The sequence below is a fragment of the Triticum dicoccoides genome, chromosome 2A, assembly GCF_002162155.2.
Source record: "Triticum dicoccoides isolate Atlit2015 ecotype Zavitan chromosome 2A, WEW_v2.0, whole genome shotgun sequence".
NCBI lineage: Eukaryota > Viridiplantae > Streptophyta > Magnoliopsida > Poales > Poaceae > Triticum > Triticum dicoccoides.
The window spans coordinates 107,135,942-107,154,341 of record NC_041382.1 but is presented as its reverse complement, the minus strand read 5'-3'; the positions used below and the strand labels follow the sequence as shown (position 1 = coordinate 107,154,341).

Genomic DNA, 18,400 nt, shown 5'->3' with positions numbered 1-18,400 from the left:
AGTACCCAGCTTCATGTCTACCTCAACCCTGTGGCTCTCGACAAACCGGTGCACCTCTGCGCCAATGGTCAGTGCCCCCATGTCGCTGCACGCCGAGAGCACGCTCACCATGGTGATGCAGTCTGGAGCGACACGCGCCGCTCGCATCACCTTCCACAGCTCCAGCGCCTCCTTGGACCGACGGCCCTTGGCGTACGCGGAGATCATCGAGCTCCACGAGAAGGCGTCCCTGTCGCTCGTCGCGTCGAATATCTCCCTCGCCATGCCGACGTCCCCTCTCACGGCGTACCCGTGGATCATCGTGTTCCAGGACACCAGGTCCCGGTCCCGCATTCCGTCGAACACCCTCCTCGCCTCCGCGACCTCGCCGCGCGCGACGTAGGCCGCGAGCATGACGTTGCAGAGGAACACGTCCCGGCGGGGCGCCTCGTCGAACGCGGCGCGCGCGAGCTCCGCGCGGCCCGACTTGGCGTACATCTCGACGAGCGCGGTGCGGACGAAGAGATCGGCGGCGGCGAAGCCGGACCTGACCGCGCGCGCGTGGAGCGAGGCGCCGAGCGGCCGGGTCGCGGCCGACGAAGCGAGCGCGGCGGAGGCGGCGCAGGCCTGGAGGGCGAGGGAGAGGGAGAAGGAGTTGGCGAGGAGGCGGGGCGCGCGCGGGAGGAGCCCGCGGAGGACGAGCAGCGCCTGCAGCGGGAGCGAGGCGCGGAGGTAGGCGCGCATGACGGTGCTGACGACGAACGGGTCCGCGTCGGCCGACTTGACGAGCCGCGCGTGCGCCGCCAGGTGCTCCGGCCGCGGCGTGGCCGCGCCGCCCCCTCGCGCGCGCATCGCCGAGAGCTTGCTTGAAGCGTTCGAGCTCGGCTTCGGCGGGTGCACGAACAGCACGCTGTGACGGCTCGGCGAGCGCGTCTCGGCCGTGCGATCGGCGGAGGCTGGATCTGACGGCAAGGAAGCTGCCAGCGAGGCCGCCGCACGTAGCAAATACGTGGAGCGGCCTTGGCTGCTCCTGCTTCATTCGAGCGCTGCGCCTACCGCGACCAACCTGACCGGCCAGCCGCCCCGCCGTCGTCGCCTCTGCCGCCGCGATTTGTCCGGCGGGATCGCACGAGGAAGAAAGGGAGAGAGATGAGGAGCAGCGAGGCCATGGAGCTCCTGGGCTTCGCTCCCTACTCCCGCCCGTCCCCTTCCGAGGTATCATCCATCTCCCCAATTCCGCCCCCCGACCCCTTCCTCCCTGCCGCGCTGCTCCCCCTGCGAATATCCCACGGCGGATCATCTCAGGATGGTAGTCCAGCTTTGTCCGGCTAGTTCTTGCTCGGACGAGCTAATCTGCTAGCAGTTTCTGCTGGATTTTGGCTAAACGTTGGTGTCAATCTCCCAAATTTGAGTTCATATATGCTCTGAATCTTCTGTTGCAGGTTAAGGCTGCGTATAGAAGAATGGTCATGGAGTCCCATCCCGATCGCGTCCCGATGGATCAGAAGCCTCAAGCCGAGTCAAAATTCAAGCAGGTCAGGTAATCAGTCGTGGTGAAGGAACTTCAGGCATCATGATGCTTGTTATTTGCATGTTCCTTGTTCATGGTGTTATTCAGGCATGAAAGGCAATTAGACGAGTATTTTAGCTTGATCATGCTAATTTTTTAAGCAACCTTTATACCATGCTAGTTGCTCATTCATAATTGAATCACTGATGTCAAAATGAGCATAGATGTGATATTAATGTACTTGCTGAGCTTTAGAATGCTTGTATAGCTTTTGGATTTACCATGCTAATTGCCCTTCCACAATTAAATCGTTGATATCAAAATGAGCATATATGTGATCTTAATGTAGTTCCTGAGCTTTAGGTGACCTGTTCAGCTTATGGACATAGTATATTTGGCATTCCCAAGCATGCAAGAGAGTTTCTGCAAATTTGAATGTGCTAACACTCATACCTTTTCCAGTTGAGCGAATATTAAATTTGAGGCATTCTTTGGTTCATAGGATAGGAATATCATAGGAGCAAGAAAATCATAGGAAGTGAGATGACATGCATCTCAATTCCTATAGGGAAAGAGATGTCATTTGATGCATAGGATAGGAATTTTTCCATTAAGTCTAGGCTAATGTCTTTTTTCCTTTGAAATGTGAAGGATTGATTCCTATCCTACATAGGAGTAGGAATCCATTCCTACAAACCAAAGGAGGCCTGAATGTGGTTTTCCGCACGAGGATCACAATCAATTTTCTGCATTTGATTTCTTTCTCACAATTGTAATCTATAAATCTTAATTGTGTTTGTGTTTTGCAGGTAGTAGAAGCATATTCTTGTTTGAAGGATGGTATGTTATTCACTTTGATAACCAGCCTTTGTTTTTCCTTTATGGTATTGGTTATTGATTTGACTGATGGGATTATGGTATGCTTGTTGCGGTTTGCAGGTCGAAGATTTGGGAACAGAATGGAAGGTAAATTTGGTTTCAGAATGCAGATTTGTTGTTTCCTCCATCTTTGTAGCTGATGAGATGATCATGCGTGAAATGCAGTACATGTAATGAGGTCTGGTGTTCCAACGGGATACAGAAGATCAAACAAGATATTGGTTAAAGCCCCCTTTCTGCTCATAATTTGTGCCGCAGTTTCCTTTGGTTCCTACAGCGCTTCGAGGTAACCATACTTACACTTTTTTGCAGGAGAAAAACATCAAGATCTACATTCTTATTGCTGATTGAGAAATCCATTTTGGTTTCATGAAGGGCATACCAGCGGCAAAAGGATGTGTGTTCCTCTCAGAACCCTTTTCTTCCATAATGGAAACTCATTGTACTGTCGATATCCATATAAGCTAATAGAAGAGAAGATCTGTGTGTTGCAATTTGAGATGCAAAACAATCTCTCCACTGAATAAAGGCACCAATCACTGTTTGTGATTTCAAAGAAAAGACACATGCTTTGTAGATGTTCAGTTTAGCTCTAGGGAGCATATGCTCCTGCGCGCCGCTTCCCTGAACGTTTTGTCCAGTGGACAAAAGATGTCGTTAGTAATGGAAAGGTTGCCATCACTATTAATGATGTTATTGGCCCGTATTTTGTTACCAGGAAGGGTTTGAGGCAAGGGGATCCGTTTTCCCCCTTGCTTTTCAATTTGGCGGCTGATGTTCTTGCTACCCTGGTGCAAAGGGCGCAAGAACAAGGATTTATCAAGGGAGTGTTGTCTAGGTTGTATTCAGGAGGTCTAAATATTTTGCAATATGCGGACGATACTATTTTCTGTTTTGAAGATGACCTTGAGGGGGCTAGGAACCTCAAAATTGTTAGAGTTATAATATAAGTCATGAACCCCTTTGTATTTATCACGTTGTATAAGGGGTTTCCTGCATATGTTCCACACCTGTACATGTATATATATATCGGCCTATGGCCTCATGGGAATACAAGTTGCATATTCCTAACATGGTATTAGAGCTTTAGGTTTTTTTAGCACGGGCAACTCGTGCGATCCAACCCTGTGCCGCCGGCCTTCTCCTTTGTCCGGCTGTGCTGTTCCGGCGTTGATCTCCTGCGGCCTCTTCCGCCGCGTCGCAGCCGCTGCCGCTGCTTCTTCCATTGGTCAACGCCCTCCCTCCCACGCTCGATCTCCATCAACGCCCGTGGTCGCTACTCTGCCTGAAGTCCTGATCCAGTGGGAGGATCCAACCGCCAGGTCCCGCCCGTGATCCAGTCGCCCGGTCCCGCCCACGATCCAGCTGCCTGGTCCTGCCCGTGACCCAGCCGCCAGGTCCCGCCCACGATCCAGCCACTGCTGCAGCCGGGTCCCAACTGCTCTCGATCAGTCGCCAGGTCCCGATTGAGACTCCTGATCGTTGGCCACCACTGATTCCTTGGGCCTGATCGAGACTCCTGCCGCAGCTGCAGATCCAGGCTCCTGATTATCGGTCTAAAAAAAGGCGTGATGTCTCTGTCCTCGGGCTATGTTGCTGTCCCTCGCTGTCCGGTGATCTTTGATGGTACTAACTACATTGAGTTTACTGGCTTCATGCGCATTCACATGCGTGGCATCCGTCTTTGGGGTGTTCTTTCTGGCGAGGTCTGCTGTCCGCCACGTCCAGTTCCTCCGGTGGCCCCTACTCCGCCAACTCCATCGGTTCTTCCTACGGATGCTAATCAGGCCGCCAAGGATGCGGCTAAGGTTGCTGATGAGGTTGCTGATCGTGCTTATGATGAGAGGGTTTTGGCTTATGAGGAGGCTCTTCAGACGTATCATGGTGCTCTGTCTGTTTACACCCAGTGGCTTGATGATGATGCTCGTGCTGCAGCTGTTCTCACTGCTAGTGTTCTGCCTCAGTTTGCTTCTGAATTTCTGGGTCTTTCTACTGTCTTTGAGATGTGGACCCGTCTTCGTGAGCGCTATCAGCCCTCTGGTGATGCCTTATACCTCTCTGTGATCCGTCAGGAGCATGCTCTTCAGCAGGGTGACTCTACTGTTGATGACTTCTATGCACAGAGTTCTGCTATCTGGCGCCAGCTTGATTCTCTTCGTAGTGCTGGGTGTCGTACCTGCCCCTGTTGCCAGGCTGTCCAGGCCAATTTGGAGTTTCATCGCGTCTATGAGTTCTTGTCTCGGCTCCGTAAGGAGTTTGAGCCCCGGCGTGCTCAGTTGTTTGCTCGTGGCCGTATTTCTCTCATGGAGGCGCTTTCTGAGATTCGTGCTGAGGAGACTCGCTTACGTGGTGCTGGTTTGCTGGAGGTTCCCTCTATGCTCGCTACTCGTGCTCCTACGCCACTTGCTCCACCGACCCCTTCTCGCTCGAGTGCTCCGCCGCTCTTGCCCACTCCTTCTGGAGGCTCAGGTCGCCCCCGTCCACATTGCGCCTATTGCAACAATGATGGTCATCTTGAGTCTCAGTGCTACACAAAGAAGAAACACCTGCGCAAGGCTCGATCATCATCTTCCGGGACTTCGTCATCTACCTCGACAGCTTCAGCCATTGCTTTGACCGAGCAGGATATTCTGAGACTTAAGCGTCTGCTCGCGGCTTCAGGTTCTTCCTCGACGGGTACTGCCGGTTCTGTGACTGATGCTTCCCGCACTGAGCAATCACCCTCTACACAGTCAGGTACATCCCCCTGGGTTCTGGACTCTGGTGCTTCTTTTCATATGTCTTCTCATTCTTCCACTTTGTCCTCTCTTCGATCACAGAATTCTCCTATTCATGTCTTCACTGCTGATGGTACTCCACTTTCTGTTGCTAGTAGAGGCAATCTTACTACTCCTTCTTATTCTGTTCCTGATGTTGCTCATGTTCCTCGACTTACCATGAATTTGTTTTCTGCTGGTCAACTTACGGATTCTGGTTGTCGCGTCATCCTTGACGTTGACTCTTGTTCTGTCCAGGACCGTCACACGCACACTCTAGTTGGGGTTGGCCCTCGCCGCCGTGATTCTCAGGGTCTTTGGGAGTTGGACTGGCTTCATGTTCCTTCTGCTGCCACCACCATCGCCAGTTCTTCCGCTTCTGTCGCCTCCGTCACTGGTTCCTTCCAGCAGTGGCATCATCGACTTGGTCATCTGTGTGGTTCTCGGTTGTCTTCTTTAGTTCGTCGAGGCCTTCTGGGGTCTGTCTCAGGAGATGTCTCTTTAGAGTGTCAGGGTTGTCATCTTGGCAAGCAGATTCAGTTACCATATTCACATAGTGAGTCAGTGTCTAAGCGTCCTTTCGATTTAGTCCATTCTGATGTATGGGGTCCGGCCCCTTTCGCTTCGAAAGGTGGTCATAAATACTATATTATTTTCATAGATGATTTCTCTCGTTACACATGGCTTTATTTCATGACTTCTCGTTCTGAGGTGTTGTCTATTTATAAGTGTTTTGCTGCCATGGTTCATACTCAGTTCTCTTCACCCATTCGTGTTTTTCGTGCTAACTCCGCTGGCGAGTATATCTCTAAGATGTTGCGTGGTGTTCTTGCTGAGCACGGGACTCTCTCTCAATTCTCTTGTCCTGGTGCTCATGCTCAGAATGGTGTGGCTGAGCGAAAGCATCGACATCTTCTTGAGACGGCTCGTGCATTGATGATTGCTGCCTCTCTCCCGCCTCATTTTTGGGCTGAGGCCGTCTCCACATCCACCTATCTTATCAATATACAGCCTTCCGCTGCTCTACAGGGTGGTGTTCCTTTCGAGCGACTTTTTGATCGTTCTCCCGATTATTCGATGCTTCGCTCGTTTGGTTGTGTTTGCTATGTTCTTCTTGCCCCTCGCGAACGCACCAAACTGACCGCTTAGTCTGTTGAGTGTGTCTTCTTAGGCTACAGTGATGAGCATAAGGGCTATCGTTGTTGGGATCCTATTGGTCGTCGGATGCGTATCTCTCGAGATGTGACTTTTGAAGAGTCTCGTCCTTTCTACCCACGCCCATCTTCCTCGACTTTTTCAGTGCAGGATATCTCTTTCCTCATTTTTCCTGACTCACCTATCACTCCCGCCGAGACTGTACCTCTCCGTTCCACTTCCTCTCCTTCTCCACATCTAGTTGATTTGCAGCCACCATCATCCCCGGTCTCCTCGCCTCGCATGTCACCGGGTTCTCCACCTTCATCTCCGGTGACTTCCTCCCCGGTCTCCTCTCCCAGCCTGTCACCGGATTCTACACCTTCATCTCCGGTGACTTCTTCGTCGCCACCCCCTGATTCTACCTTGCCGATTCCCCCTTCTATTATTCCATCTTTTCCTCAGCATTACACTCGTCGTCCACGACCAGTTGATGCCTCTATGGATGGGTCGTCATCTTCCTCTCAGCCTACTTATGGCTTGCGTTCTTGTCCTCGTCCGCCTGTTGATCGCTTTGGATTTCCCACCGCTGGTGCTGCTGTTCTTGAGCCGACTTCTTACCATCAGGCTTTTGTTCATCCTGAATGGCAGTTTGCGATGGCAGAGGAGATTGCTGCTCTTGAACGCACTGGTACCTGGGATCTTGTTTCTCTTCCTCCCGGAGTCCGTCCGATCACTTGTAAGTGGGTCTACAAGGTTAAGACTCGCTCCGATGGTTCTCTTGAGCGTCACAAAGCTCGTCTTGTGGCTCGTGGTTTTCAGCAGGAGCATGGTCATGATTATGACGAGACTTTTGCTCCTGTGGCTCATATGACCACTGTTCGTACACTTCTTGTCGTTGCCTCTGCACGCCACTGGTCTATATCTCAGCTTGATGTTAAGAATGCCTTTCTTAGTGGTGAGCTGCGTGAGGAGGTGTACATGCAGCCACCACCTGGGTATTCTGTTCCTGATGGCATGGTATGTCGTCTTCGTCGCTCTCTCTATGGCCTTAAGCAAGCCCCCCGCGCCTGGTTTGAGCGCTTTGCCTCTGTGATCACTGCTGGTGGTTTTTTAGCCAGTGCTCATGATCCAGCATTGTTTATTCACCTTTCTCCTCCTGGACGGACTCTTCTTCTTCTTTATGTTGATGACATGATCATCACGGGGGATGACCCCGAGTATATTGCCTTTGTAAAGGCCCGTCTTAGTGAGCAGTTTCTTATGTCTGATCTTGGACCTCTTCGCTACTTTCTTGGGATTGAAGTCTCTTCTACCTCTGATGGCTTTTTTATCTCCCAGGAAAAGTATATCCAGGATCTTCTTGCTCGTGTTGCTCTTACTGACGAGCGCGTTGTTGAGACTCCTATGGAGCTCAATGTTCACCTCCGTGCTACTGATGGTGATCCTCTCCCTGATCCGACGCGTTATCGTCATCTTGTTGGCAGTCTTGTCTATCTAGCTGTCACTCGTCCGGACATCTCTTATCCAGTTCATATTCTGAGTCAGTTTGTCTCTGCCCCCACCTCGGTTCACTATAGTCATCTCCTTCATGTTCTTCAATATCTTCGAGGCACGATCTCTCACCGTCTATTCTTTCCTTGCTCCAGTTCTTTACAGCTCCAGGCCTATTCGGATGCTACATGGGCTAGTGATCCTTCCGATCGCCGTTCACTTTCTGCTTACTGTGTTTTTCTTGGTGGTTCTCTCATTGCCTGGAAGACGAAGAAACAGCTTGCAGTTTCCCGTTCGAGTGCCGAGGCTGAGTTGCGAGCAATGGCTCTTTTGACGGCAGATGTGACTTGGTTAAGGTGGTTACTTCAGGATTTTGGTGTTTCTGTCACTACACCGACTCTGCTTTTATCTGACAGTACAGGTGCTATCAGCATTGCACGCGATCCTGTGAAGCATGAGCTCACCAAGCATATTGGTGTTGATGCGTTCTATGTGCGCGCTGCTGTGCAGGATCAGGTTATTGCTCTTCAGTATGTGCCTTCCGAGTTACAGTTGGCGGATTTCCTGACGAAGGCTCAGACTAGAGCACAACATGGCTTTTATCTCTCCAAACTCAGTGTTGTTCATCCACCATGAGTTTGAGGGGGGGGGGGTGTTAGAGTTATAATATAAGTCATGTACCCCTTTGTATTTATCCCGTTGTATAAGGGATTTCCTGCATATGTTCCACACCTGTACATGTATATATATATATCAGCCTATGGCCTCATGGGAATACAAGTTGCATATTCCTAACAAAAATAATTCTATGTGTTTTTGAGCATTTGACCGGTCTGAAGATTAATTTTTTAAAAAGTGAAATTTTCTGTTTCGGTAAAGCTTTGGAGAAACAAGCTGACTACGCCGGCATTTTTACTTGTGCTATTGGGGGCTTCCCTTTTAAGTATTTAGGTCTTCCCCTGCATTATAAAAAGCTTTGTAATGCTGATTGGAAGCCAGCGGAAGAAAAAGTAGAGAAAGGAGCTGCAGCGTGGCAGGGGGCTCTTTTATCTATGGGTGGTAGGCTTATCCATACTGAAACTTGCTTGAGTAACGTCATTAGTCATTTATTTAACTTTTTCCGTCTACCAAAGGGAGTAGGCAAAAGAATCGACTTCTTTCGAGCTCGGGTGCTTTGGCAAGAGAAAGAGGGGGTTAGGAAGTTTCATTTAGTTAACTGGCTTGATGTCTGTCAACCTAGAGACCAAGGGGGGTTGGGTGTTACTAATCTGGATATCAAGAATATTAGTCTTTTGTGTAAATGGCTCTGGAGACTTGAGAATGAAGATGGGGATTGGCAGGAGATGATTAGAGCAAAGTATTTGAAGAGGAAAACTTTGTCTCAATGTGAGTCATCTCCTACCAACTCTCATTTCTGGAATGGTATCATGAGTGTTAAAAATATCTTTTACAACTGTTGTCAGAGAATTGTTGGAGATGGGTGTAAAACTAGATTTTGGGAAGATGCTTGGATCCACAACAAGCCTCTCTGTCAACTTTTTCCTCGCTTGTACAAACTTACTTTCCATCAAAACATTACGGTTGCTAAAGCATTTGAACAAGATTTTAACTGCATTAGATTTAGGAGATGTTTATATGGGGAGACATTGGATATGTGGAATAAACTTCTAGATATGTGCAGTCAGGTTGTTCTGAGTGAGGAACCTGACAAAGTCAAATGGCTTTTGACCAGCTCTGGCCAGTTCTCTGTTAAATCTCTTTATCAATATATTATTGCTAGGAGAGTAGTGTTCCCTTTTAAGTTTCTGTGGAAACTGAAGGTACCTTTAAAAATTAAGGCTTTTATTTGGTTAGTTATCAAAGGGAGGATCTTGACCAAGGACAATTTGTGTAAAAAAGGCTAGAAAGGCACCAACAAATGTGAATTTTGTTATGCCAATGAATGTATTGACCATCTGTTTTTCACTTGCTCTTTTGCTCGGTTTCTTTGGAATGTAGTTGGGAGTGCTTTGGGAAATCCCCAAACACCCCTGTCATTCTTTGACTTTTGCCAGAATTGGCTTCCTAAGTATACTGGGAAAGATAGAGTGGTTATAGCTATTGGTACGGCTGCTTTATTATGGTCGATCTGGAAAACAAGAAATAAATCTTGCTTTCAAAGTTCTTTACCTAATGATCCTACTGATATTATCTTCTCCTTATGTTCCGTGTTGGATTCATGGGGTGTGCTACAGAAAAGAGGAGTGCAAAAAACTCTTAAGGAAGTGACCAAGAGGTTGGCCCAGATAGCGAGGGACGTCTTCAAGCGTGCTTACGGCTGGGGGCCTGCTGTACGGAGGCTCTGTTGATCAAGTGGTGATAGATGTAGCATTTGCGATGATCTCTCTTGTTCTTTTGCTATAGCACCCTGTAGGTGCAGAGTTTGGTATCTCAGGTTGTAGTGAGTTATTTCACCTGATGCAAAAATGAAGTTTTTTGTTGATGAGCTTCAAGATGTTGATGAGCTTCAAGATGTTGTAGCATCCTGTAGGTGCAGATGAAGTGCCTCAAGATGTAGGAGTAGTTTTTTTTTCATGATGCATATGTTAGGCATCAAAAGAAGTTGAATGTGTATGAAACTTGATTCGTATGCTGTGACTCCATTTTTGTAATGAAAATGGGGGCCGTGTGGCCCCTCTGATCGAAAAAAAATGCTCCTACGCGCCAAAAATACATTTACAGATGTGAAGAAAATACAAGACAATTCAGACATTCAAATGTTCATTTTCAAATGTCATTTGCAAATTTTTATGGTGAAAGCCCAAGCATTGCAACCATAATTGAGTGCCAATTTTTGGCATTTCTAGAGCACTATATCTTTGTCTTTTTTTCCTGACAAAGCACAACTGTTCCTTTTTGTGTGAAAATTGTGAAGAACACATCAAACACTAATATTGAACATACACAAAATAGTTTTTTTAGTTTGTTTCCTATTTGTTGAGTTTTTGTTCACCCCAGGAGCATATGCTTCTGGGAGCCGAAACGCCACTCCCATTTGTTTGCGGGTACGTATATTCTAGGAGCAAGTGTGTGAGTTCGGAGATCCATTCAGACCATAGTTCCTACTTATAATTTCTTCATTCATGGACATCCTTTACTACATCTATATCTATATCTATACCAATATAAAAAGACCCAATGAGGCAGATCCAATAAATCTCAGTCATTCATTTGCGTTCATCCAACCGTCCTTATTGTTCTGATGGTGAGCGACTAAACACATTTAGCGCTAAGCAATACTTTCTCTTTCCTGATTATCTTCCCTGGTCTGTTTTCTTACGAACACTTCGCATGAAAGGAAACCGCCGCACGTTCAGGATAGAAGGGAACCACCGCAGCGTCGGGGACGCCGCCTCGCGCCGCCCAAATAGCCTTGAGCCGCTGCACGCCGCCGCCATCGCATCGACCTGCCGCACTATTCAGGACGCCACCCCCATCGCCTTGATCGAGCTGCCACACCTTCAGGGCCGCCGCCCCTCACAGCTCCGTGCCGCTCCCACCCATCGGATCGCCTAGCCTCGGCCATCAGCGCCGCCGCCTAAACTGCTTGGCCGGCCGTCGGGGACGCCGCCTAAACCGCCTGGCCTGGGCCGGCCGTCGGCCACGCCGTGAGTTCACATCTCCCCGTCATCTCGCACGGTCAGGGGATGTGCTACCTTCAAACACACCGCCGCCAGGCCTGACGGCCGGAGAGGTCTTTCATTTGTACTGTCTTTTGTTCACCTTTGCTTTACATTTCATAGATTGGTTCACGTGTGCTATCTGTTTTGGCATACGCGATGTACTGATTAACGTTTCACTTACCTAAGATCGATCAACCGAAAAGTAGCCCCGTATACACTTGATAACTGAAGGCAAATCAAGCTTGTTAACAGAGTTTAAAACTCTTTGATCGGCGATTTGAATGCAGGCATTTAGCACTTAAGCTTCATTACCAGTGTGATTTGCATTGCCTAAAATTTGCTCATCCATGTTCATGCATATTATACTGATTTCACTGATTTTGTACACACATCTCGCAGATGCAAAATAGTCATTCGGGTGCTTCTCCGCTACGATCAGGATGTGCGCTAATTTAAATTACCAGCGAGGTACGATCAGGATGTACCGAGATTTATTGGATCTGCCTCACTGGGTCTTTTCATATTGGTATAGATGACATGCAAGGTGAAGAAAGATGTGTGAGCACAAGTTATATATCTGAACGCCCCAGTGAAATAAAAGGTGTGTACTCACCGTTCACTAATTTCATCTTCTATGTATAATCCCATTATGCACACAATAGTGGATCAGATGATTGATTTCACTGGAATCATACTTAACTTGGCTGAAACGAGCTCCGGTACAAACTTTTTCAATAGGCCATTGCTTTGAACTACATTAACAAACTTGAGCTATATCTCTAAGGAAGCCACGTCGATTTTTATGATTCAGAGATTCTAATTCTCGAGAAGAACCATAAGTTACCCTGATGCGAAGTTTAATTTAGTAGTTTTCTTTTGCTGTTATTAAATACTCCCTCCGTTCCTTTATGTTAGGTGTATTTTTTTGGGCACGGTGACCAAGGCAACAAACTATAGATAATTTAGAACAAAATTACACTTTAAAATTTTGTTGGTTAGTGGCAAGTAAATCGGTTAGGTTAGGAAATGAAAAGATACACACAATCAGGGAAGAGATGCTTTCCTTCTTCTTCTAGAAATAGAGATACAGGCAATCGGGAGAGAGATACTTTCCTTTTTTTGAAGGGCTAAAAAAGGAATTATGAGGTTTTATAAGAAATGCACCTTACATTATGAAATTTTATCAAAAAACAAATACACCTTATATAAAGGAACGGAGAGAGTACTTCAGAAGTTATCGTTCATGTTATTTTGATTGATTGGGTTTTCTTTTGTGGTATCATATGGTGACTTGTCAAGATCGGGATTAGCCATAAGCATGTGATATTAGGTATCACCTGTTATAAATAACCATTCATGGATAAAATATAGTGTTGACGTTAATTCATTCATTAATACTATCTCAATTATAAATAACCATTCATGGATAAAATATAGTGTTGACGTTAATTCATTCACTAATACTATCTCAATTTGGCAAATGTCAGGGATAATTGTGGCACATATGTCCGCTATATACTGCCTCTGATCCAAAATAAGTGTCGTGGTTTTAGTTTACCACGACACTTGTTTTGGATCGAAGGAGTACTACAAAAGAGCAAAGATGTCATATGTCATGTGAATGGGCAGAGTGGGCTACTATGGATGGCAACCAAGATGGGAGGCTCAGAATTCTTTTAAAGATTACACGTGGGTTGCACGTGCCAACTTACTAGTTGGTACAAATCGTCGAAAATTTTGTCATGTTGAAACCATTTTGGCATCTTTTTACATGCACGATGAACATAAAAGTTGGCCTAGTGTCAGCTACCCACAGCTCGTTATAAAAGGCGTGAACAAGGTGCCAATCACCACAGGCAATGCAATTCACAACATCAACATGATACCCATCACCACTAGCAGAAGCAAAAACTAAAGATAATTTACATTGACCACAGAAGGTAATTGTCATCATGGTTATTACAAGACACCCCAGCATCCCAATGTATGGGATGACTCCCAACCTTTCCTCAGCAGGGAAAGGCAACAAAAGGATGCCATGGAGTTAACTATGCTTAAGGCATTTCAAATGACAAGTTTGGCAAGCACCGGGACAGTATCTACACACAGCATGACAAGTTTGGCAAGGCAAACTATGCTGAAGGCATATTTTAAATGCAATCTTCAGACTATTGCTATGTGCCAGTAGCCATAGCAATGGTAGCTTTTGATTAAGTTCCCAGTACAAGATTGTTAATCGAACCACCCACAAGATCTAACAATCCATGCATTTTAAGACTTACAAGTGAGCTTCTATGCTGGTGCTTCGTTGAGCACCTTGGATAGCAACTGCTTCAGGAGCCACCACGGCAGGCTAGCTCGAAATCAACTCCTGGTATGCCTTACGCCCACTTGGGGAAGAACAGATCATAACCTCTAAAATCAGGCCTTGTTGCACTACCTGAACAAAAGATCATGAACCTTCTGTATCCCTCCATGTCTTCGAATTGCAAAAACTAACCGACAGAAGTACCATTCTAGTAATAATAGTGAAACCTGAGCTCATACACCAAGTTTAAACTACCCGCGATAATCATTCTGAAACGGAAATATTGGCAAAACGTAGACTGGGCCACCATATTAGTTCTAACCTCACCAGACCACAGCCTCTCGAGGGTTTGTACCAACTACCACATCTCAAATTGTCCATCCGATATGATTAGAGAAATGTAGCCAGGCTAGGATTTTCCACTAGCATCTGGAGCAGTATCAGCCACTGTCACGTTCCATGATAGAGGCTGCCAGCCTGAAGAGTGAGGAACAAACCACTTCATTTTATCGGTTGCGATATACAAAACTTGAAGAACTTCACCAAGGGAAAGACGTTTCAAGCATGTTTTCTTCAAGAGAGTTGCAGCGTGATACCTAGAAACAAATAAAAATTAAAATACTAACCACAAAGTCAAGAAAAATACAGAAATAATCAACACATTACTGGGTGTGGGATCTCACCTTGATTGGGAGTTCTTTATCGCAGAGCATCCAGGGGCGGTAGATATGTACCTATGAACAGTATCTAGAGTCTCTTTTGAGTGCCTAGCATTGGTATCCATTATATTCACGCATTTCCAGAGATTTTCACCTTTTCCCAGAAAGAATGACACAAGTCCTAACTTTTTCGTTACGATGGCTTGATGCTGAATGGCAACTTCAAGAGCCTTCTTAACATCAAATTGTGGTAGATTAGCACCTCCATAACGCACACAATCTGATATATGCTGTTCGGTTGGTGCAAGCTTCTCAGTCTTCAGTACTTCCAAAGCACTTAAGATATTTCTTATAAGAATTTGAGAGTCAGAAGATGGCTGCGAACATCCAGTGTTTGCACCCCATTGTCCAGCATTTTGCATGTTGCTGGATATATTAGGTGGAGTTGGATGTCTGTAACTATAATTATTGTAAGGAGGCTGAACAGCACCAGAATAGTTTGGATGGTAGCTGACGTTTGAACCTTGGTTGTCATGAGCCCCTATTGGGTATCCAGAAATATTCAGCCGACTCATATCAGGATAATTAACTGGCGGGACATGATGGGGGGGAGGAGGAGCACTTGGCCAGGACTGCAATGGTGAAGTGGGAACACCAGTATGCCCACCTTGTGGAGCTTGTGGTGGACATGAACTACTTCTATGTAAATTTGATGTGTGGAAATTACCAGGTCCATTGTGAGGACGAGGAGTCACTGGATTATGTGGTCTTGGCGGCTGAGAGGATTGGTTATGGTGTTTTGAATGATTATGGCCACTACCATTGCCAGAATCAGGAGCACCATTTTTCTGTGCAGATTCAGTTGACACACCAGACTTCTTACTACCAAAATAGTCATGAGAAACACTCTTTTGATGGGAATTAGTGGGTTTTGCAGGCTTTTTAGGCAGGAAAAGGGGTGGGTTTTTAGGTATACTTGTCTGGTTCACCTTTGCCCTATTCTGGCGTTCAGGACTAGATGAAGAACTTGATGATGGTGTAGAAGGCTGACTTGGTTGGTTAGCAGTGCTTCCTTTGGAATTATCAGCAACTCCATCAACTGAATTTTCCTTTTTGCCTGCTGGTTTAGATGCATTGTCTGTCTGATTTTTTCGAGGTTGCTTCACTTTGGATTGCTTATCTACCTTCCCATTACCACCATTTTGATAATCACGCTGAGAAGAATTCTGCACTTGAGGGTTAGTATCTTGTGCTGCTGCTGAAGAATTTGGAACAGTGTTCCTTGACGTATCCAAATCATCCTTATTGCCACTTGATGCGCTGCTTATGTATGGTGACACTGCTAATGGTGGTTCTCCAGCCACAAGGCTTCTCCAGAGCCAAACACTCTTTGCTGCAGCAGTAAGCGTTTGAGACACATTTGGAGGTTGTGCTAAAAGAATATTGTACCGCCTCATCTTAAGCTTATGAAGGGCATTAGAGAAATCCCGATCACCAGAGATTAGCAGATAATTCGCTGGCGGAGGGTTGTCAATAGCCCAGAACAGCATGTCAACCAAGATCTTCTTATCACTTGCATCTTTAATGCCTGCAATGGTTGGGAAACAATGAAAAGAAATAAGGATCTGAGAGATGAGAATGGTAACTAATCATCACAAGTTCACAACCCACTCATTCAATGAAGAACTCAGCTTTCTATCACTACTTCTTATAAGAGTAAAAAGTCTCAATGCTAGTAATAAACCTTTATGGCCTTAATTATTTGGATGTCAAGATAAATCCCAAGAAAAAATAAAATAAAATCTAGTTTCTGAGTCACATAAAAGCCGAATCCACTTGGAAATGTATTCCATTGAGCGAAAACAAATGTTGGTCTCTGATTTTCTAATGCCCAATCTAAGTGTTTACTAATACAGTTTTGCTAAAGCACATCTAGATGTGCCATAAGTATTGCACATCTAAGTCATATGTCATTGATCTTACATTGAGATTCGTGTGAATATTTTCTCTCTCTTTTTTCTCTCTCTCTTTATGCTTGATTCACTCATTTAGATGTGCAATAACTAGAGCACATCTAGATGTGCCCTAGACACTAATACACCAACAAGGGCAGGTTAGAAAAGTTCAGCCTGCACACACATAAAAATGAAATATATATTGTTCCGAGCAATAACCAGTTGCATATATTCTCTAATAAAATCGGGATGGAGTTTTCTAACAAGTATCCCATGAGACAGATATGGATTTTGAGGCGTGCAGAAACTAACATAACTCCAGAAAAAGCCTGCAATAGAAGCTTCACCATTGATGCCCACAATAGCACAGCAAGAATTCAAGTGTCGACAGAATAAGACAGACATGTCTCTCCTTTTTTTTAGACCACTGCACCTTGGGTAGAAACACACGACTACTAGAACTTCCCATATCATATCCCGATCCAAACCCTATGATTCCACTATCATCCTGAAGTATTTGCGACAGATCCATCGAGTACACCAACCATCGAAGCGGCGCAACCCACATGCATTGGCGAGAGGTGAACGGACCACCACGGCACGAGCGATTAGATAAGAACAGAGCGGGGTGGTTGGGGATTTGGGAGAAAGAGGGGCGAGGGGGCGGAGGGGGGGACCGTACCGGCGGGGACGTGGTGGAGGGAGACGCCGGTGCTGGAGAGGGCGTGCTGGACGTTGTGGGCGATACCGCTGGTGTCGCCGTAGGCGGAGACGGAGATGGGGCCGACGTAGCCGGCGGTGGCGAGGGCGGAGCTCATGTTCTGGACGATGAGGTGGGGGTCGCAGTTGCGGGGGACGGCGCAGTTCTCGATATCCCACCACACCGCCGTCTTGGCCGCCGCGTACTCCCCCATCGCCGCCCCCGACAACCCCCTGCTAACCCCTGCGTCTCTCCGTCGGAGACCGGAGAGGTGGTGTTTGGGGACCTGGGGTGGGTAGTGGGGGGTGTTTTTTATGGTTTGCGACGGCGGCGGCGTCGAGGTGGACTCGGAAACTGCCGTCCCACTTGGCACCGAGATTTTAGGCAAGGATCGGTACCCAGATTTATATCGGATTTTAACTAATGATAACGTCCGTGCATTGCGAAGGAGCAATAAATTTAGACATACTCTTTCCTCCGTTCCTTTGTAGTAGTATAATATAAGGTATATTTGTTTTTTGATTAAATTTCGTAATTTAAGATGCAGTTGTTCTAATTCTTCCTAGTTTCGTTTTTATTTATCCCTTAAAAAAAGAAAGTATCTTTCTCCTGTTGCATGTATCTCTTCTTGTCTCAAAAAGAAGGAAAGTATTTCTCTTGATTGTGCGTATCTCTTTATTTCCTGGACTAACTGATTTACTTGTCACTAACAACTATTCCCTCCGTCCGAAAATACTTGTCATCAAAATGGATAAAAGGAGACGTATCTAGAACTAAAATACGTCTAGATGCATCCTCAGGGAGTATATGCCAAGGATAATTTTGTTCAAAATTGTCTATAATTTTATGTCTTGATCACCGTGCCAAAAATAATACATCTTACATAAAGTTGTAAGAGACGGAGGGAGTAATGAAGAAAAAGAAACCAAGGGCATTTCTAACCTATCCCTTAAAAATAGAGGAGTAAACTCCCGAGTAAAATTAGTGGAGTAAAAATTTACTCCACTAATAATGACCGGACCTAGCCGATCTCTAAAGTTAGTGGAGTAAAAAAATCCTTCGCGAAGTTGGTATCTTTGTCCTCTTTGTCATCGTCTTCAACGAGTATGCTCAATCTTCATTTTTTGGAGTGGCTTCAGCAAGTCTTTGAGTCCACTTCTCATTTGTCACAAGCACTTTGTAGCTGCTACTTCTTGAGATTATGTTGATTTTTTTCAAAAAGGAAAGAGTGATGCAGCAAAGTAGAGATAAATATTTTTCTCAGTTAAAAATCAATGTATCAATTCAGTAGGAGGCACAAGCAAGTCTCCAATCTATGCACCTGCACAATCTAACAAACACTTGCACTCAACACGAAAAGGGTT

At 46.2% G+C, this 18,400-nt stretch overlaps 2 protein-coding genes across 2 annotated transcripts; one reads left to right on the top strand and one right to left on the bottom strand.

Moving 5' to 3' along the window:
• Window positions 1–1,128: 1,128 nt before the first annotated feature.
• Window positions 1,129–3,409, top strand: LOC119353652 (chaperone protein DnaJ-like). The gene is made up of 6 exons (XM_037620299.1): window positions 1,129–1,194; window positions 1,422–1,514; window positions 2,299–2,329; window positions 2,429–2,455; window positions 2,534–2,654; window positions 2,744–3,409. Exons 1-6 carry the CDS (start codon window positions 1,129–1,131, stop codon window positions 2,796–2,798), a joined length of 393 nt encoding a protein of 130 aa, XP_037476196.1. The 3' UTR covers window positions 2,799–3,409.
• Window positions 3,410–13,320: 9,911 nt separating this feature from the next.
• On the bottom strand, window positions 13,321–17,373 carry LOC119353651. The gene is made up of 3 exons (XM_037620298.1): window positions 17,019–17,373; window positions 14,406–15,969; window positions 13,321–14,318 (listed from the first exon to the last, which is right to left on the bottom strand). Exons 1-3 carry the CDS (start codon window positions 17,248–17,250, stop codon window positions 14,132–14,134), a joined length of 1,983 nt encoding a protein of 660 aa, XP_037476195.1. The 5' UTR covers window positions 17,251–17,373; the 3' UTR covers window positions 13,321–14,131.
• Window positions 17,374–18,400: the final 1,027 nt, after the last annotated feature.

Coding starts and splice junctions, on each gene's coding strand:
- LOC119353652 (XM_037620299.1), top strand. CDS start 1,129: ATGAGGAGCAGCGAGGCCATGGAGCTCCTGGGCTTCGCTCCCTACTCC. Junction 1,515..2,298: donor CCGAGTCAAAATTCAAGCAG/GTCAGGTAATCA, acceptor TGTGTTTTGCAG/GTAGTAGAAGCATATTCTTG. Junction 2,655..2,743: donor GGTTCCTACAGCGCTTCGAG/GTAACCATACTT, acceptor GGTTTCATGAAG/GGCATACCAGCGGCAAAAGG.
- LOC119353651 (XM_037620298.1), bottom strand. CDS start 17,250: ATGGGGGAGTACGCGGCGGCCAAGACGGCGGTGTGGTGGGATATCGAG. Junction 15,970..17,018: donor CCTCCACCACGTCCCCGCCG/GTACGGTCCCCC, acceptor CAACCATTGCAG/GCATTAAAGATGCAAGTGAT. Junction 14,319..14,405: donor ATAAAGAACTCCCAATCAAG/GTGAGATCCCAC, acceptor ATTTGTTTCTAG/GTATCACGCTGCAACTCTCT.